This window comes from Pocillopora damicornis, chromosome 12 (genome assembly GCF_964200805.1).
Source record: "Pocillopora damicornis chromosome 12, jaPocDami1.2, whole genome shotgun sequence".
NCBI classification, from domain to species: Eukaryota; Metazoa; Cnidaria; class Anthozoa; order Scleractinia; family Pocilloporidae; genus Pocillopora; species Pocillopora damicornis.
In genome coordinates, this window is record NC_142681.1 from 19,353,743 (window position 1) to 19,374,575 (window position 20,833).

Genomic DNA, 20,833 nt, shown 5'->3' on the forward strand with positions numbered 1-20,833 from the left:
AATACAACAGAGGAGAGGATTAGAGGTCACCTTATTTCTATACTTGTCCTTCTAATCTTCTTTTTTTTGGAGGGGGGGAGGGGAGGGTGGTAAGACCAACAATACAACAGAAGAGGATTAGAGGTCACCTTATTTCTATACTTGTCCTTCTAATCTTTTTTTTTTGGAGGGAGGGAGGGGAGGGTGGTAAGACCAACAATACAACAGAGGAGAGGATTAGAGGTCACCTTATTTCTATACTTGTCCTTCTAATCTTCTTTTTTTAAGAGGGGGGGGGAGGGGAGGGTGGCAAGACCAACAATACAACAGAGGAGAGGATTAGAGGTCACCTTATTTCTATCTTTGTCCTTCCAATCTTCTTTTTTTAAGAGGGGGGGGAGGGGAGGGTGGCAAGACCAACAATACAACAGAAGAGAGGATTAGAGGTCACCTTATTTCTATACATGTCCTTCTAATCTTCTTTTTTTTGGAGGGGGGGATGGGAGGGTGTGTCGAAAACGTGCAAAAGCTAGCGTACTCACGATTTATTTCTTGGTTCGATTTTGCTATTACACTCCAATTAACTCTCTCTCACAACTCTCACAAAAAAAACACATCACGTCTCCTTGTAAGCACGTGGAACAGCACCATATATGGGGCGATAAGACACGTGCTGCATACATGCGGTTTGGTTATGTAATAGATAAACGAAATCACTCATGTTTAAGATTAATAAATGTAACGTACAGTTTCCAACAGGTGGCAAGACCAACAATACAACAGAGGAGAGGATTAGAGGTCACCTTATTTCTATACTTGTCCTTCTAATCTTCTTTTTTTTGGAGGGGGGGAGGGGAGGGTGGTAAGACCAACAATACAACAGAGGAGAGGATTAGAGGTCACCTTATTTCTATACTTGTCCTTCTAATCTTCTTTTTTTGAAGGGGGGGAGGGGAGGGTGGCAAGACCAACAATACAACAGAGGAGAGGATTAGAGGTCACCTTATTTCTATACTTGTCCTTCTAATCTTCTTTTTTTTGGAGGGGGGGGAGGGGAGGGTGGTAAGACCAACAATACAACAGAGGAGAGGGTTAGAGGTCACCTTATTTCTATACTTGTCCTTCTAATCTTCTTTTTTTGGAGGGGGGGAGGGGAGGGTGGTAAGACCAACAATACAACAGAGGAGAGGATTAGAGATCACCTTATTTCTATACTTGTCCTTCTAATCTTCTTTTTTTTGGAGGGGGGGGAGGGGAGGGTGGCAAGACCAACAATACAACAGAGGAGAGGATTAGAGGTCACCTTATTTCTATACTTGTCCTTCTAATCTTCTTTTTTTTGGAGGGGGGGAGGGGAGGGTGGTAAGACCAACAATACAACAGAGGAGAGGATTAGAGGTCACCTTATTTCTATACTTGTCCTTCTAATCTTCTTTTTTTGGAGGGGGGGAGGGGAGGGTGGTAAGACCAACAATACAACAGAGGAGAGGATTAGAGGTCACCTTATTTCTATACTTGTCCTTCTAATCTTCTTTTTTTTGGAGGGGGGAGGGGAGGGTGGCAAGACCAACAATACAACAGAGGAGAGGATTAGAGGTCACCTTATTTCTATACTTGTCCTTCTAATCTTCTTTTTTTTGGAGGAGGGGAGGGGAGGGTGGTAAGACCAACAATACAACAGAGGAGAGGATTAGAGGTCACCTTATTTCTATACTTGTCCTTCTAATCTTTTTTTTTTGGAGGGGGGGAGGGGAGGGTGGCAAGACCAACAATACAACAGAGGAGAGGATTAGAGGTCACCTTATTTCTATACTTGTCCTTCTAATCTTCTTTTTTTAAGAGGGGGGGGGAGGGGAGGGTGGCAAGACCAACAATACAACAGAGGAGAGGATTAGAGGTCACCTTATTTCTATACTTGTCCTTTTGAGATCTACCGGTCCAGAGTCTACTGGCGCCTGGTGACTCCTCTTAGAGTACAGCTTTGGTCAAGCTAAGCTATAAACATTTGATCGCTGAACAACCGAATAGGTGCAAGATTAGGGCAATTTCCAGTTGTGTCGAAAGTGATTTGGGATTTATTATGAGTTCTGCACTACTTTGTTCTGTGATTGGTCTAGAAAACTTGCGCCACTTCCTAAACCAAACGTTTTCCCGCGCTTCAAACAGTTTACTCGGTTTTTTAATTCCTATTGGCTCGTGATATTTGACTTTGTTCTGATTGGAAGTTGTGAGTACTTTGGTTTTAGTTCTCCGACACCCATTCCTAATGCGCTTTATAACAAAAGAAATGTTGGATGTGTGCCGTGACACCTCGGCTGCGGGGTTTTCAAGAACTGGATAAAGCAATCAATGACCAAAACGTAGCAGATTTGTCAATAATTTTTTTATTGGAAAAAGAAAAGTCTCGTGGATGAAAAGAGCAGTAAGCAAGGCATGTTTACAATTTTAAAAAGTTGATAATACCGGTTTCACGGTGTAAATCTTCATAAACCATAACATGGTTACAGTAACACAGACACACGTGAAAAACAATTAAAAGGCTACGTTTTATCTTTTCAATATCCTAAACAAGCCTCTCTAAGGTGAACATCTCCACAATTCAGTTGTGTGGGTTCATCTTGCATTAAAGGATGAATACCAAGACCTATGAACTAAACTTTTTTTTTTGTCAGCCCAAATGCATAGCTCAGTGACCGACCTAACATTTTATATAGTCTAGCAGACATGTACATGCATTCGCAATATAATCACAGGACTGAAGTAGCTGCGATTTGAAAACCCAAAAAAGGGGTTGTTACGATCCCCATTCTTACGCTATTTCCTAATCAGTGATGCTTGGTGCATGTGAAAGTGTCCTGACCAACGTAACAAGCAGTGTAACAATTAAAAGTATGAGTATGATACGATAACAAGCTTTGTTAGTGGCCAACGACACCAATTTAATAAATGAGGAATTTGCTATTCATCATCAAGAAAAAGCGACACTAACAACAAGTTATAGCATAATCTACTTTTCGTTCCCTCCTTCCCTCCAATTAACCATCACTCTGTGCTCCTGTACAACTTTCTTCTATACCTCCGCACTCAATCCACACACAAAAAAGAATACCACATTTACTACCAGCAAACTGCTTAATTTCTTCAGAGGAGAGGAAAAAACCCTCTGAATGTTTACTGCAAGATTACACAAAGATTAATGCTTTGATAAAAATCTGCCAAGATCCTAAATTATCAAGGAAAGGCAGATATAAATATATAAATTAGGGACCCTTAGAACAAGTTGAAAACACTTTTATATTATATGCATCACAATCAGCAATATTTCATGTTGCCTTTTTTTTTCCGTTTCTTTTTCTTTAAATTTGGAGATGATCATTTGAGTTAACAGACTTGGTTTTGCAGTTCTTTTTCTTTTCCTGATTCTTACTAGCTCACCATTTGCAGGACAAATATATTAAGAAGTTCGGACCGTAATTATAATTGTTTGCCATGCTGGATCAGCAACCTGCATGAAGATAACCACAAATGCTATGTCTGGAGGGAGCTGCTTCTTCGAAAGTATTTTTAGTTCTATTGAGTAATATACCCACACAATTAAATTCTCTGCACAGCTGCATCATAAAATCAGTTGCTACAAGTTGCAAGCATGACCAGCATGCAGGCAAAAATCATTCAGACTTTGCTTTGCCTGGTGAACTTGGGTGGGATGATTCAGCTGAAGATGAAGACAAACACTTCGATAAGTACATTAAGTTTCATTCAATGGCAAATTTTGACGAACATGTCTTAGAGACATGACAATATCTGATGCATACACATCATCTCCTCAACACAGATTCTTTTACCAGTAAATTCCTAGCTTCTTTTCTGCTTAGGTATTGTATAATTTTAAACAAAATGTTTTTACTTCCTGACACCATCCCCCAAGGTTTTAGCTAACTTTTTCCACAAGCAGCTGCCTGAGGTGTTATAGCTGGCTGTGCACAGAAAAGGGGCAGCCAGGATGAGGAGTGGGGGGTGGGGGGTTGGGGGCTGGGGGCATGCCAAAAAGATGAGGTAAGGGTTCTTATAGGCAGTGGTTGACTGCTGGCAACTAGCTTTGATCGAAGTCCTTTGTCACCCCTCCTGGTTTTTTTTTTTTAAACTCCAGGCTTTCCTTGAATCCGAAATGACAGCTTCAACATGGATGGAAATATTAGACATTTACTGGTTTGGAAATACAGCTGCTAAGCAGACTATAGTAAATACTTGTTTCTCTTATTCAACACCTTAACAAGTACACTGCTACTGTAGTTGAAAACCTTTGAGTGGTGGGAAGACCACTCTCCAAACTCAGTTTGGCTGGTTTATTTACATTTTGTAAAAATAAACAATTAAAGAGTTCCCCTAGGGAGTTATATTATCTTGATAAATTTCTACCACATACAGTAGAATAAGGAGTAAATACCTATCTGTCTTGAAACAAACTTGAGAATCTCATCCAGTATAATGACCGGGAAAGAGAAGTAAAGAACTGCAACCCACTCGTCGCAGTTCAAAGGAGTGATACGGAAGATTGTCTGCAACAAAATCAACTCAGTTAAGGATGCAAAAAGTAATCAATAAGAAAAAATACACTGTTAAAAAGTTATTGCTTGGATATCACCATCATTTGCAGTTATGCGCAAGCTTTGAAATATTAAAAAAATTCCTGGAAAGAGATCTCCATTAGAACAGAAGTACTTTCTCATTTTTCTTAGTCAAAATGAAAAATGCATTCAAATAATTAGGACTGATCAGGCTGATCTTATCACAGCTTTCTCTAGTTGATGCACATCTCAGTAGTTCCCATGAGTTTTGAATTTGAGAGTCACAAAGCAGAAAAAAAAAAACACTGATTAGATTGGAGTACATGGTAGTCTTCTCTGTTGCAATAAATTTATGTCACAAACACTTACATTTGTAATCTTGAAGTAAAGAATGACGAAATGCATGACAAATGATGCTATGATTGCTGTGATAAGGGAAGGATTCCTCCATGGTGGCATTACAAAAAGGCTCTGATTTTCACTCAAGCTGCAAACAGAAAGTGAAAGTAATTGTCATTCACGTATGCAAAGGACAAAAATTTCTCCTAACTTTGGTCACTTCTTTCAGCACAACTATTATCTTCTTTGGGAGGTTTCACCATTCAAAAAACAAAAAGAAAACAACTGAATATATTTATTTCCATTTGCCAAACAATAGCAGGAGTTATTTCAGGCAACTGATATTTTCTCATCATCTTATGTGGTTATTTCTCATAATTATTGTTCTGCACAATAATGTATTCATCTGGCTAGAAGAAGAAACAGATGTTGACGAGTGACCACGGGAAACCCACACTGTAGACTTACCTGTTAAGAGCATTAAACATTTCTATTGTGACAAGTACTGACAGAGCCATAGTCATTGGATGAAGGTCACTAAACACCTGACACTCAACACCAACAAAGTTTGATGGATCTGTTGTGCACTGCATGTGGTGTGTCTAAACAAGAACAAAACCAAGGATATTTTTAGTTCAAACCAAAACTAAGGTTGGTAATTATCTCTGACAAGACCTTGCAAAGAATATGGACAAAGGTGGTCAAGAGCAGTTTTGAACTGAATTTGATACCAGATTTAAGAAATTACATACCACAAAATAATTCTGCAAGTCTGAATCAGAGACAATTAAGGTAAAAAAATTAATCATAAAAAATAGAAATAAAAATTAGCCAAAGAATTCTCTGATCTCTGATAACTGCAAAGGAAATGGTGTATGGACTACAGTAATAACCCGCGTATAAGAACCTGAATTTTTCAATTTAGCCTAAATAGGTTCTTATATAAATGGTACTTAAAGGAAATTTAGCCTAAACAGGTTCTTAAATAGGTTCTTAAATTTGCATATGTATTCCATCGGAATATATTGTATATATATTGCAAATACAGTATCATCTCATAATAAATCATTTATAATGTACCATGTAGAGCAATGCCTATAGGCAGTTCAGTGCAGATACAGTAAAACTATATGTTCTTAACAAAACATAACAGTTTAATCAGTTAGTTATTAGTTTCTGCCAAGACACTTTTACAGCAACCCCACTGATAAGAACCTAACTTAAAACTTTAGGCTAAATAGGTTCTTATGTAGAGGGGGCTTAAAATGGGAATTTTAGCCTAACAGGTTCTTAAAACCCAGGTTCTTATAAGCGGGTTATTACTGTATGTACATCTTTAGTCTTTGTTTAGGGTGTAATTGATAAATCTGAATTATGATAGAGTCAATTTTTAAAGGTACTTTCAATATGCATTTAAGATGTCACTAACTTTTACACAAAACCATTTAAAACAGATTCTATGCAGTGCATCTGTTCATTATTATATCACAGATTACATAAAAATGTGGTAAGGAAAAAAATGTGGTACACAAGGCACAGTTGAGTGTGACACTGATGTTCTTATCACATTTTAAGTCTTCTGTGATCTATTACTAAACAGATGAACAGCAACATAATTATTATATCTGTTTTATATGATCAAAAATAAAAAAGATGTTAATAGTGATGTCATTTATGCCTCTGTCTTCCAATAGATCATAAGTAAGAACCAATAGATCATAAGAACCAATCAAAGTGTGTGTGCAATTCAGCTCATCATCATCATATAAATACATCAACTAACCAACTGATAATAGGAAACTTTAGGACCATTCTCATAAACCATAAACCACCAAGCTGAAGCTCCCACAGTGGCAACTCCGACATAGACTCCTATAGCCATGTATCTAAAGAATAGCCAGCCACTGATGAGAGCCTCCTTAGCCTTGCGGGGTGGCTTCATCATAATGTCTACATCAGGGGGGTTGAAGCTGAGGGCTGTAGCAGGGGGGCCATCTGTCATAAGGTTTACCCACAGAAGCTGAACCGGGATGAGGGCTTCGGGCATACCCAGAGCAGCAGTCAAGAAAATACTGCACATGCAAAAAGAATCTGATTAGTATAACATCTTTAAAAAAAAAAAAAAAAAAAACCTTCCAGGTGAGACAAAGTTATAGAGCCTTATTTGGTATGCTTTCCACTTGTGATTGCAAAAAGATCTCATCAGAATAAAGCTCTTCCTTCTAGATAATGAAGTTTGTTCATGCAAATCTAGCTGACAAACTAACTTCTAGAAATTTGTTATTATCTTTTGAATGAAGACAGTAAATGACCAAAATGTGTGCCAAAAGAGAAAATATTTAAATCTTTACAAATGAGTCCTAGATGGCTCAGATAAACACTATTAATCATACAAAATAACACTTAACACGCTCTTAAAGATTTCCATCAATGGAATACATTTTATTTCTTTTGTAGTCACATGAAACACATGTATCTTTTTTACTGTCTTTGCTACTGATTGGTAGTAAGTATATGCATGTACCAAGAACACTGCAAATATGACAACTAACCTCACAACTTCTCCAATATTTGAGGAGATCAAATATCTGATAAACTGTTTTGTGTTATCATAAATGGATCTCCCTTCTTCCACAGCAGCCACAATTGTTGAAAAGTTGTCATCAGCTAATACCATTTCTAACATCAGGTTAAGGGGTACAAATTCATAAATTTTTAAGTAAACAAGTGAGAGTGACCACTTAAAAACTGCAATCAATCAATCAATGTCTTTGTGTAGAACGAGATGAGGTTACCCTGTGGAACCCAAGTCATAAGCTCTTCTTAAAGATAAAAGACAGTAGATCAAAGAATGGCCAAAAAGAGTTGATAGAACTAAATCAAAATTAAATCAGAGCAATCAGAGTGTCTCATTCTTCCTTGTAGTAAAGTGAAACAGAGTCTTGCATTTAGTCTGACAAAAATCAAAGAGAAAACCTCTCTGAAAATTGCAGAGCAAAATGCTAATGACAAAGCCCACCATTAGGACTCTGAGAATGGATAGACTTTTACATCATTTTGCCCTACTTAAAAAAAAGTGCATATGTTGTGGATGTCTATCAAAGTTTAGAAGTTTGGTGACAAACATATGAAAGGATACCAGATGCAGATTTAGCCACAGCAGTTCCAGATCCCATGGCAACTCCAATCTCAGCTTTCTTTAAGGCAGGAGCATCGTTCACTCCGTCCCCAGTCATGGCAGAAATTTCACCTTCCGCCTGGAGGTACTCGACAATCTTGCTCTTATGTGCTGGTTCAACTCGTGAAAACAATCTAAAAACAGAACATACAAATATTAATCATAATTGAACAACATACACAGATTAATTATATATGGTCATGATGCACAAAACACTATTATCAAGGTATATTTGGAGTGGAACCCACCTGGCATTTAAACAAGCCTCTCTCTGCTCTTCTGGAGTCAGCTCATCGAATTCACGACCAGAGTAAGACAAGCCTGTTGCAAAGAATAGGAGATATTTTTCTCAATGCAACCAAATTTGCAAAGAATTAATGAGCAAAAATGCATGGCTGTTGATAAACAGTGTAATACCTGTTGTGTCCTCATTGGACTCAAAAACTCCAATACGTCTACAGATAGCTTCTGCAGTTGCCTGCACAATAAAACAGTGCACTGTTACTAAAAAACCATTTTTACTCTCTCTACAAGACAAAACTGATGGACCCTTTACATACCTTGTTATCACCAGTAATGACAATAACTCTGATTCCTGCAGCACCACATTTCTTGATGGAGTCTTTCACCTCTGTTCTTGGTGGATCTAACATGCCTGCCACACCCACAAATGTCATGTTGCTCTGAAAACAAGAAAGGTTTGTGATAAATGATACATAACCATCAAAATTCCATTGAAGCAACCCACTATTTCAGAGTCTGGCAGTAGTATTCAGAATGGTGGGTGGGTATTTCACTTATTTAAGACAAGTGAAGGGGAATCACACAATCATCATCGACTCTGCCAATGTCCAATGTGTTGCAGGCCCCAATTTAAACCAGCTTGAAGCTGAACTGGGCTAGCCTAATCAAATATTGCTTTCAGATAAATAACTAAATAAATATATGAATGCAAACTGAGGTAATACATCAAACTTGGAAAATACAAATATGTCCAGGAAATGTTTTCATTCTACAATCAATCAAATAGGAGATCGGGATTTGTAAGTGAAAAAAACAAACAAACAAACAACCTCAGTTGTCTTAGCTGATTCGTGCATTCATACTTAAGAGTATTTCACACATTCATGGTTTTCCAAGATTCACAATAAAACAATAACCTCATAATCCGCAAACTTTTCAGCTTTTTCTAATTCCATTTGGCTGGGTGAAAGTGGCTCATCAACTGTAGCCAGCGCAAGGCAGCGGAGGGTGTCTGCACCTGAAGGAATGTTATCAATGAAAAGTGACAATAAATAATTGAGCTAGTTTTGACTAACATTTGTCCAAGCACAGATTTATAAACAGAGATTCAAAGGCAAGCCCTTTAGCTACATTTTGAAGCAAAAAGGTGATAGTAAGAGAAAACAGATCAGTAAATGATTACTGACTGATTTCACACCAAGCTGAAATTAATAGAGATGTATGTAAGGAAGTGCAGAGAAATGATATTTGGGTCTAGGGAATTTGACAATCCAGTAAAGGCTGCACTAGATGTACAGAATTGCTTAGATAACAAGATAAACCTTCCCTTTGCTGGTTTATAAAACTAACCTGTTCCATAACTTTTCACCAAGTCCAGAATTTGCTGTTTAGTTTTTGGTGTCAGCGGTTGTTTCTTGTCACCAACTCTGATGAAGCTGCATCTGTCAATTATGCTTTCAGGTGCTCCCTATTTTAGAAATAAAACATGACAGAGTTAACCTTAATATCTAGGGAAATGTGAAGCAAACTGACAAAAATCGAGCAGGGTTTAATTTGTTTTTACCTTGACAAACATCTTTGGGTTCTTATCATGTACAGAGTTTGGTCCATCAATTCTTGGAGTGCAATACACACTCATTGACTTTCTGTCGCGAGAGAACTCCAAGGTAAATTCCTGCAAAAGTAATCAACAATTCAAACTTCTGTAGACTTTAATTCCCAAGATCCTAACACTCAGTTAAAAAAATTCGCAGCAGGCAGCCATGTAATGACTATAAACGAGTTTGTCATCAATTTTAATGTCAGTTTTCAAGGTGGAAACAGAGGCCACTATCAGTATAAAACTCATTTCATTACAACTGGAAGCTTCCTGTATATCCAGTGTAGTCTTGAACATGACAAAGGAAACTTAACTGTTGGCTTAATTCAGGTCTTCCACAAGCAATCAAGGACTGTATTACCTTATTAAAATGAGACTTGATCACATCATTACAGACATTAGCCAGTTCAGCTTTGGATTTTCTGGCCAGATTTGTACCAAACACATTGAGTTTCTCCACTAAAACTGTTAGAGCAGTTTCTGTAGATTCGCCAACTTTCTCATAGGCATCTTTCACCTAAGAACAAATAATAAAACAAGTTGAGTTACTGTTTAATAAACTGTAATAAGATGATTGGGTGACAGCACAGAGGTTTAAGGCTATCCTTTGAGTTGGTTTTACTGGTGATTGAAAAAAGTTTGAAATTAGGAAGCACTGGATCAGTTGATAAAAAGTTGTAATCAATGATATGATCTCAGGTGAAACACGGAATAACATCATTTCCAGTGTTGCTTTAATCCTCTACACCCTAGCATCAGTATGCATCCTCTCCATACCATTCTCTATACATTTCCTGAGGTGCTGACAAGGAGAATTTGTTGAACAATCAAGAGCTTCTTTAGTTGGTAAATATTTCCAATATTCTTGAGACCTTAATGTGTGATTTTGAGTTGATATAATGAGGAGAAACCAGGAGCTAGTCACTGTAAAGGGTTAAAGAGTAAAATTATAATAAAAACCTTGCTGCAATTGTCATGCACTTACTGAATTGTAATCTACACTGGAATCATTGCACATGGCACAAATAGTCGCAAACTCTGGAAGTACTTCATAGTTTTGCGGATCTACTTTCTTTCCATTCAGAGTTCTGGAAAAATGAGTTTAGAAATAAATTAAGTATGTTCAAGCCCTGAACATTGATGTAGCATATTAAATTATTATAACATAAGTGAAATTACACTACAACCACTTTGCTTTTGATTAACCCTTTGCACTCACATCAGTGTGCATATTCTCCATACTGTTTCTCTACAAATTTCCTAAGGTGCTGACAAGGCAAATCAAGTGATCATTTCCTTTATTCTCATGACCTTTGATGAGTGAATTAGGGGTGGTATTGTAAGGAGAAATTATATACTAGATGTTGTCAGGTTAACTTGAAATGTCAAGTACTGTTGCATGCTGAACGACTGCAGATGAAACCTTTCTAAAAGATGTTGAAAGACATGTTCTGATGCTATATCTCTTTTTTTTCTTGGCTGCTGAAAACTATGGTTGAGTTAGAATAAAAGGTCTAAGCTGCTCAACTTCCTTGCAATGACCCAAAGGTGCATGCACCTAACAACAAAAAGAAAAAACTTACATATCTCCACTGGGTGTATAGGTAGTTCCTTCAACTTCAAATTCATGGAATGTTGCATGATCCCTCCTTACGTCACTCAAAACAAAAAACTAAACAAAAAACAAACATTGTAAGCTGCATCAAAAACAAAAGATTCATAGATTCACACAAAGAATAATTCATCATAATGAACAGTTCAGCTCCAATTCATGCCATTTCACAAAAAGAAACAGTCTCCATTTATCACCATAGTCAATAAAAAAAATTACTTTTTTCATTACCTTGTGGACAGACATTTGATTTGTGGTCAGTGTTCCTGTTTTGTCTGAACAAATGACTGATGTACAGCCAAGTGTTTCAACAGAAGGAAGACTACGAACTATGGCATTTTTCTTGGCCATTCTGTGTGTACCTGAACCAAATAGAATGTAACATTACAACCACAAGATATGACTTTACTGCTGTGCATGTTGAATTATTTCTATTCAAAATTCAAGGTTGCTCACTACATTAGATTTAAAGTTGCCAAACTTTTTAACTCCAATGAGTGACAAAGACAGAACATCTCCTTACAATAGAAATACAATATCAAGTGGACAAGTAATGAGAATATAGAAAAACATCAATAGGGGGATTATTAGTTGATCCAAAACCAAATTCTCCAAACTAACATTTTAAGAATAGTATAAGAGACAGAAAGGACAATATCAGTAATCATAAATAAATGTCCTCACCAAGAGCTAGGCAAGTGGTTATAACAGCTGGAAGCCCCTCTGGGATTGCTGCAACAGCTAAGGCAACTGCAATCTTGAAGTAATATATGGCTCCCTAATAAAACAAAAACAACAAAAATATAGATACAAGTTGGTCAGCAATTACAGTGTACTATCTTTCATCACAGTTCATCGAGTTATCAATCAAATTAAAAGAATTTATATAAAGGCAAAAACTTAATCTACAATATGCAATACATCAGATGCAACATCTTAGCCTTATAACCAAAATGCAGCTTATGACTTAATTTGAAGGACAGTTTAGATAATCAAATTGCTGAGAAAAAGTTGCAAATACTAACATAAAATATAATTCATCTCCCCAAGGTACAAACACTCTGCAATGTCCTCCCTTATTTTAAGTTCAATAAGTAAAAGAAATTTTCAAAACCAGTAGAGCAATCCTTTTTCCTGTTGAATTTTCTAGAATTCCAAGCAATTTTAGGCAGCAATAAGAGGTATTACAGGCAGTAAATTTTACTAGTTACAGCCTGAAAATGTGAACAATGTACATTTGCAAACCCTACTAATAACTACACCCCTCTGACTCCAAATTGTATTTCAAAAGACTACTCACTTTTAGCCAGGATCCCCCGTGGACTGGATCATTGAAGTGGCCAATATTAATGGCCCATACTGCAATACAAATAACTGTGATTACCTTAAATAGATGGGAGAGAAAAGGAGAAAACACTGGTGTTATGAGATAATCAAGTGCTCAGTCCACTTCTGGAACTATTGAAATTCAGTGTTGAAAATAAGAAATATTAAAAAGGTTTACTTTAATCTAACCTAAAAAAATTAAAAGATGGAAAAACAGTCATGGACATCATACCTTGGATAACTGTTGAGCAAATTCATCAAGTTTCTGCTGAAGTGGAGTTCTCTCTTCATCTGTATCAACCATTTCATCTCTGATCTTGCCTAAAAATTAAAGAAAAACAATGTCATTTATTAGTAAAAGTAAAACACTTCTTAACATTTAGCACAAGTATGAAGTATTTACCTATTTGTGTATTCAGCCCTGTTCCAATGACTACGCCTGATGCTTTTCCAGCAGCAATGTTTGTACCCTAAACAAAATAACATCCAGGTAAAAAGTCATACAAGTTAAAGGTTTACTTGACTTTACATAACACAAAATAAATTATACTATATTTATGATACTATGAGCAACCTGATTGGTCAAAAACCTATACTTTATTTCAACGATAAACCCATAGATAATTGAATACTAATTTATAAAAACCAACAAATCGCACTTTCTATCAGTTAACCTGTGTTATAACCCACATGGGATGTTGGAAAAACATTCAAAAAGTTTCATGAACAGGAGGCCAGTGATTAACAAACTTTGAGCATTTGTCCTACATCCTGCATTGATTATTACACAGGTAAACTGATAAAAAGTGTACATAGTCTATTGCTTAATTTTATGGGACCTCTCTAAAATACTGAAATAGTGGAACAAAGTTGTAGAAGAGAAGATAACTAACCACAATATGCTGAAAGGTGAAAGGGTACCATTAATTGCATGCCTTACATCTACTTGTGTACAAGGGCAAGAGCAAGAGTTTTACCTGATTTTTTCCAAGCATAAGAGTTGTTACTAAGATTATTTTACCTCTCTGTTAATATGTGCACTATGCTTGATCAATTTAGTGGGTTTTATTTCACTTTGCAGTACCACTAAATTTAAAAGTTTGTTTGAATTGAATCTTCCCCCTCAATTTAAACCCAGAGACTTAAGTAATAACTTACAAACCTAATTTCTCCATCCATACTGTAAGTTACAGAAACTTGTTTTTCCACTTGGATTTATGGCTTCATGCCAAAAATCCAAGTAGAAAAAACTTCCTGGTCCATAACTTACTGTGCGGATCTCCAACTCAGTAGTAAGAGGTAAAAATGCACTTACTGAAAACAACATATTTGTCTTGTCTTGATTAACAGCTTTTGGATCAGGAATGGGATCTGTGTGTTTTATCACACTAATACTTTCACCTGATGAGAAAAATATTGAGGAGTCACTCATACATATGAGCAAAACAACCATGACCAATTATTAAAAATTTTAACTAATTCAAAACCATGTGAAAACACCGTAAGAAAGGGATAATATTTTTCATAAGCTTTCCAAATGCTATTCAACTGCCTTTCACATGTATGTGAAATTAACCTATGACTTAATCCTGTGACTCTCAGAAGTGATTTACTTGTAACTTCTCCCCATATATCTGTACATTATCCAGGCAACAGGTAATGAAAATACTGAGACTTATAAAAAAGTTGTTATCTTGATCTAACACATAACTCTCAGAACTTATTTAAAAGGAAATGTGTACCAGTTAGAGGGCAGAATTAACAATCAGATCTTGGGAGTTAAAGGGTTAAGTGTAAAAATCATACCATGAAGGTGCTTAGATTTCACCCCTTGAACTGCCTAGATACACTTTGATTTGCATCTAGATTATCTTAAATTGCCTTTTAACCAACCAAAGCCATTCAACTTTTAAAGGAGATGTGGCAAAGAAAAAACATAATCAGGTCTATAATTGTCCATTTCTAACTTCAATGTTGAACTTCTACTAAGGAATAATACCCCACCACCCAGAATTAGCATCAAATCATCAACAACTTCTTCAAAGACATTACCTGTAAGAATTGATTGATCTACTCTTAGTGTTGTAGATTTTATTGTAGTTATCCTTATATCAGCAGGAACTTTGTCGCCAACTGGTACAAAAAGATTGAACTCAAAATAAGTCATGATACAAACATCTCTACTAATACGCAAAAGTTTCAACAAGTTAAAAACATACACAGCAGTGAAACCCCTTGATGTATCCTGAAGCATATGGCAATATGAAAAACAACTAATCCAACTTTCAGCTGATTGTAGTAAAATGATCTTATAGTACTAATAATCTTTGTAACAGTTTTATCATATATGTTCATTTACAACCTTGTTTCAAAAGCTTGTGTAGTATACTTTAAAAATGATCCAACATCATTTACATGCCCTTAGGTTATTATTTTTTGGAAAAAAATAAATCTGACAGAAGAAAGATTTCAAAGACAAAAAGCACTTCCCCCCAAAAATGAAAAATTATCCAGCACAGTTTCCACAAAACTTCTTAAATTAGGTTGGATGTAAAAAATGGTGTCTGATCATTCTACTATGAGCATCATTTCATAGGATAACATCATGAAAAAAGTGATTAAAAAAAGGGTTAATTTCCTACTTCCTCACATTCCATCTCCAAGGAAAATCTTGCCTTTGTGCATTGTGTGTTTCCAGAAAATATCCATACCCCCACCACAGAGGGAATTTCATATAGGACCGCCTCACCCCTTCGGATTTTCCATTTTGGGGTAGCAGTGGTAGCCCCCCCACCCCTCTGGAATTTCCAAAGAATTTTCTACCACCCCCTATACCCCCTGGAAATATATTTTTTTCTCGTAGCAAACAAACAAGAGGGACGTGTGATTTTGTCGCGTGTATATTCGAGAGATGGCGTACACGCGCAAGGTAAACGTCGCTAACTAGCTTAAACTTAATGTTTGCTTTATTTTTAAATACAATACTTATCCTTAAACATTTAACACAGTATTCTCAGTACACGAAAGGAGAAAAAAACTGTACAAGTCGCAACAAAACACTTTTGAACTGTTAAGTTTGTACAATGTACTGAGAAAATTGCGTGCACTTGAAATGGAAACGTTCGAAATCACATTGAGCAACGTAAATTTGTACAAAATTGTGTCATAAATAAGAGAGCAAAAGAGAAAACCGAGTCAGCAGTAAGTTATTTTGAACTCATCTTTCCAAATTCCAGCCTCTAATGTAAAATTTCTTCACACAAGCATTGATTCTTGTTAACAGTGGGTCGATAATTTCGTCCGATTGTGCATAAACAAACCTTGGCTAGTTACCAGTCCCACGCGCATATATACAAAGCCCTGGATCCTAATGTTTCTCAATGTTACTATCAACTGTTTTCTACTACGGTACGACTGTACTTATCATTCATTGTAACATCGCAAGCAAGTAAGCCATAAAGAAATCGTCAAGTCTCCTACACATTATGATGCAACGGAATTAAGCTCAGTGCAAATCAAAATTAATAGATGGCTGGAGTCAATAAGGGGTAGTGAATGGTAAATTTATGCGAAACTTTGCGAGACGGCGAGACCAGCGTTTTTTTTTTTTTTGCGAGACCGAGACAGTTATTTGTAAATTTTACGAACGCGAAACGTGTTATGACCGAGGAAAATCCCTAGGTAACCACTCCTGTTGGTTGTAATCTTTGGAGACTGGTAACGAGTAATGGCGGCTCCGTTCGAAAAACAAAGTGATTCTCTTCTTTATTTGATGTTATTTATGTTCCAAAGCGCTACAAGGATAAAAGAAAACTTTCTTTTGCTGCAGAACTGTTAGAAGCATCGTAATTTAACAACTTAAACTTCAGAACGTCCCACTAAAGTAGGTAAAAGGCGCCAATTGACATACGAAGAAAGTCGATCAACTTCCTACCCTCTGGACGAAAATTTCGCCTCTTACCCCCCATCCCCTCTGGAATTTCCTGGGACTTTGACCCCCCCACCCCTCTGGAATTTCCAATTCCCTCCGTGGTGGGGGTATGGATATTTTCTGGAAACACACATTGTATAAAAGGACAAAAAATCTTCAATAGAAAGTACTAGTTTTTCCATAAATATATCATGATAAACAGAGCTCATGATAGAAGATTCTGATCCCATTCAAAGGAGTAAGCAGGACTTAGAATGTTTTCTGAGCCTGAGAGCTGTTAATTGAGTCATATACATTTATTGGCTTAAATGCAACATCAAGTACCCTTCTTCGACCAAAACTAGCTTCTTATTAACCAATTAGACCATATCCAATCAAACAACAAAGGCTATAGTTCCTGTGTTTTTCATTTTTTTTCTTAAATGAAAATTTGAGGCCCAAACTAACAGAGGCACACATGCATAAAACCCAGCTGGCTCAAAACATTGTTCAAACATGACAAACACTAATGAATCATCAATTCACTAGTGTGATATTTTGATCCTTAACATTTAAAGACAGTCCCACAGACTCCTTGAGGGTGTTCTAAAATGATAACTGCCCAGCATATTTTAGGCATTCATGAAAAATTTAAATTACCACAAAGAACTTCCTACAGATGATCAACAAAAACCATAATGGATTTCCCTGTAAGACCAGAAATTTGAAAAATAAGACTTTTGCCAATGTGTTTGTTAACTTTCTAGCATGGCTGGCTTGGAAAAACTAGTGGTTTGCTTCATTAGCTGAATGAAAATTCACTACTAAACAAGACAAGGGCCTCCAGAGACTTCTGCTTACAAAGAGCTTGTTAAATCCTGGTGAGATTTTTACATGTATCATATAATAAAAAAAACATTAGTGATTTTTCTTGATTGACAGTGAAACTAGAAAGAGACCTTTTCAGAGCTTTCCTAGTGCTTAAAACCAGCACTTTTCATTTAGCAGAAAAAAAAAGGAAACAAGTTGAAATCAAGTAATGCACAACTTTAATTGCTTTTTCACACATAATAAAACCCTCTATGCAGAAAATTAATAAGATCTTTAAAAAACAGTCTAAAAGGGAGACAGCTTCCAAACTATTCCTTATGATTTCAAATCAAAGCATTAATCAATAATGACAGCAGACTCTCTTTTAAATACTTCAAACAGAATTTGTCAACCAAGGAATTTTGTTGTCAAACAGAGCTAGATTGCAAAACCAATCGCTTTGAAATCCACAGTCACCAAGCACAAAACAAACACGACAATTTCAGCTTTCAAAATTGCCATTAACTGCCCACATTTCCACAATTTCCTGAAAATTTCCTAGTCCCTGAACTGCATACAATAAAGGATATTTTTAACTCTTAAACCCAGAATAAAACTACATTAATTTTGCATGTTGTTACAAAATGCATGATCCCACTCAACAATAAAAGGCTTTTAGGAATCTTATGCTTCAAGAATCACAACACAAGAATACAATATCCATTTAGCGACTGATTTTTTCCTGGATTTAAAACTTTGGTAGTTTTTGGATTACGTTGCCTTACTGTTTGGAGATGAGAATGCAAACAAGTCGAAACTAGACATTTCCCTTCTTATTTCAAGCCAATTTAACTACTGTTTGCTAAGGGCGAGAAATTACAATCCGATTTTCTTGGGAGTGGACGTAAACATTTATAAAGGTAACCCCTCATTCAATTTTTCTGCTGGAAGTCACGGTTATCTCCAAGCGAGCGTAAAATAACTTGAGACTTCCATAATCCCCCCTGGTTTTAACTCACCTGCAACCTCTACTATGTCTCCCGGAACCAAATCCCGAGCTTTAATTCTTTGAATTCCTGGTTTGTTTTGCCTTAAAACTTTGGCTACTTCAGGTTCATACTCTTTTAAGGCTTCGATTGCGCTTTCGGCGTTTCTTTCCTGAAAAAAAAAAAAAAATCATCGCCATCAATTTTTTGTCAGTTGCATACATGTAAAATGGTTTCCCACCGAGATGTCGAAAGCAAGAATTTAGAATCTATACTTACTTGCCATACTCCTATAATTGCGTTTAAAATCAAAATAACAAGGATAACAAATGGTTCTACAAATGCTGTAGTTCTGTCCTCTCCTTCTTCGAATAAAGCCAAAGTCTGGAAAACGAAAAAACAAAATTAACGTGAACTATGATGTGAAGCTCATCAAATTATTGTAACAAGCACATGAGTGTTTGTACCGAGCAAATAAACTTACAAAAGAAATCACTGCGGCTCCAAGAAGAATTTTTACGAGTAAATCATCGAACTGTTCTAATACCAGCTTCCATAAAGGCTTGCCTAAAAATTAAAAGCACCATGTGTTGAGAACAGCTGATCTCGTAACGCAAACGCAAAAGCGACCCCAAACTCAAAGCAAAGGGACAAATGATCACGACCGTGCGTTCAAAAAGCATTCTTACCTTCTTCGGCTGGGAGTTCTGTCGTATTGAACCAAAAAAGAAACAATAAAAATATACATTAGAACCCACTCACTGATGTTCAAAATTAACCAAAGATTACAACATATAGCCCTCAGATGGTAGTGCATGATAGAATATAAATCATACAAAAGCTATCATATATCTGGATAAATATCATCAAAGGTGCAGCAAAAGTGGTTAAATTGTTACAGCTGAACAAAATATTTCTTACCGTTTGGTCCATATTTTTTCTGCGCACCAGATAACTCCTCTAAGCTCAGACCCTTCGTTTCGTCAACAGAAAAGTGATCTAAGACTTCCGACGCCGGTAATGTGTGCGCTAGTTCCATTTTGTTCAACGAGGATACTATGCGAATTCAGCTATTTCTTTCCCTTTAGAATAAAAACCTGAAACTGCGAGTGTTTTTTTTCCAGTTCAATGTTTAAATGTGGTGCATTCTGGTGAGAATTTTCTCTAAAGCTTCAAAACTGTCGTGAGGATTTCACCGCATTTTGTTCAAGACTCATGTGCTTCGGTTGAACATCCACGCGGCCTGGACGCGGCTAAATCCTATTGGGTGAAAAAAAGTCATGTGACATACCCTACCACGATAAAAGTGCTGACTGTATTTCCGTTTCCACGAGTAGATTCTAAACTTTGCATCAGGAGGGAAAAACTAACGTGGCGATCACTGATGCCTTGTTTGTTAGCTTGCGTAAAAGTTGCATACATTTCACACTACTCGCTTTTCGGAAAAAAATGTGCCATGATTTAAGTGAGTGTGCGCGGAACCTGAGTTCAAATGATACAAATTCGACCAAACTTCCGGTTCATCCACTGGGATTTAAACGAAAATAAAATTAATTTCCTCGAAGTTACAATAAAGACAGCTTTATTGGAGCGTTATTGTACTCTTTTATTAGGTCCTTTTCTTATCCAATCAACAGCTCGTCAAATAATGTCGGTAAAAAAGAAAACGATTAAATAGAATTAACAAAGAATTTTAAGTGATTCACCTGTTGTCAGAAATGTGTTCCGAGATCTGGGAGATATTGGTAATTTGCACTGCGTTCATGTGGCATGGTTTTAATGCAAATAAAAATTTGAGCATCAATTGATTTGAAGAGTTATTGAATGTGTACATTTCAAGGTGCAAATAAATTTTGCAAAGAAGAGGTAAGTTTTCCATCTAATTTATGCAACGAATGAGAAATCAAGATATCATTGCTTTATGTAGGAGCTCGTTACTCACGCCTTATAGTAAAAATGCCTAAACCTCGTTTTTTTTCCTTTCTCAAAAAAATACAGGTAACCAAGATTAGCGGATCTTCTCGAATGAACTCTTTCAAGTTACTTGAAAACAGTAAAAAAGAAATCCGTTTGAAGTTTCAAGACCTCCCTTGTTTGCTGAATGACATACGCTATCTGGCTTGAGATATTCATTAAAAGGATAGCCTATAATTTCGTGTTGTACTATAATAATGCTTGTAAATCTGTGGCAATCCTAATTAGCATATATTAATATTTTGCCGGCACTTATCAGAGCGTGGAGAGTTATGGGATCGTGGTTTGTGGGGCAAGGCATTCTACGG

The 20,833-nt window shown here is 36.5% G+C and overlaps 1 protein-coding gene and 1 non-coding gene across 2 annotated transcripts; both read right to left on the reverse strand.

The window, feature by feature from the left end:
• Nucleotides 1–2,347: 2,347 nt before the first annotated feature.
• On the reverse strand, nt 2,348–19,866 carry LOC113681040 (calcium-transporting ATPase sarcoplasmic/endoplasmic reticulum type). Its single transcript, XM_027198098.2, has 28 exons — nt 19,473–19,866; nt 19,241–19,258; nt 19,036–19,118; nt 18,831–18,935; nt 18,585–18,723; nt 14,898–14,978; nt 14,161–14,246; nt 13,249–13,315; nt 13,078–13,166; nt 12,820–12,903; nt 12,204–12,297; nt 11,751–11,881; nt 11,491–11,579; nt 10,893–10,995; nt 10,269–10,424; nt 9,872–9,982; nt 9,658–9,775; nt 9,225–9,325; nt 8,625–8,747; nt 8,482–8,542; nt 8,313–8,385; nt 8,026–8,198; nt 7,439–7,565; nt 6,670–6,958; nt 5,355–5,488; nt 4,917–5,034; nt 4,427–4,538; nt 2,348–3,694 (listed from the first exon to the last, which is right to left on the reverse strand). The coding sequence occupies exons 1-28, from the start codon at nt 19,588–19,590 to the stop codon at nt 3,648–3,650; spliced, it is 3,030 nt and encodes a 1,009-aa protein (XP_027053899.2). The 5' UTR covers nt 19,591–19,866; the 3' UTR covers nt 2,348–3,647.
• Nucleotides 10,563–10,633, reverse strand: LOC149036894 (small nucleolar RNA SNORD36). The gene has a single exon (XR_016182061.1). It is a non-coding gene; the product is annotated as a small nucleolar RNA SNORD36 (small nucleolar RNA).
• Nucleotides 19,867–20,833: the final 967 nt, after the last annotated feature.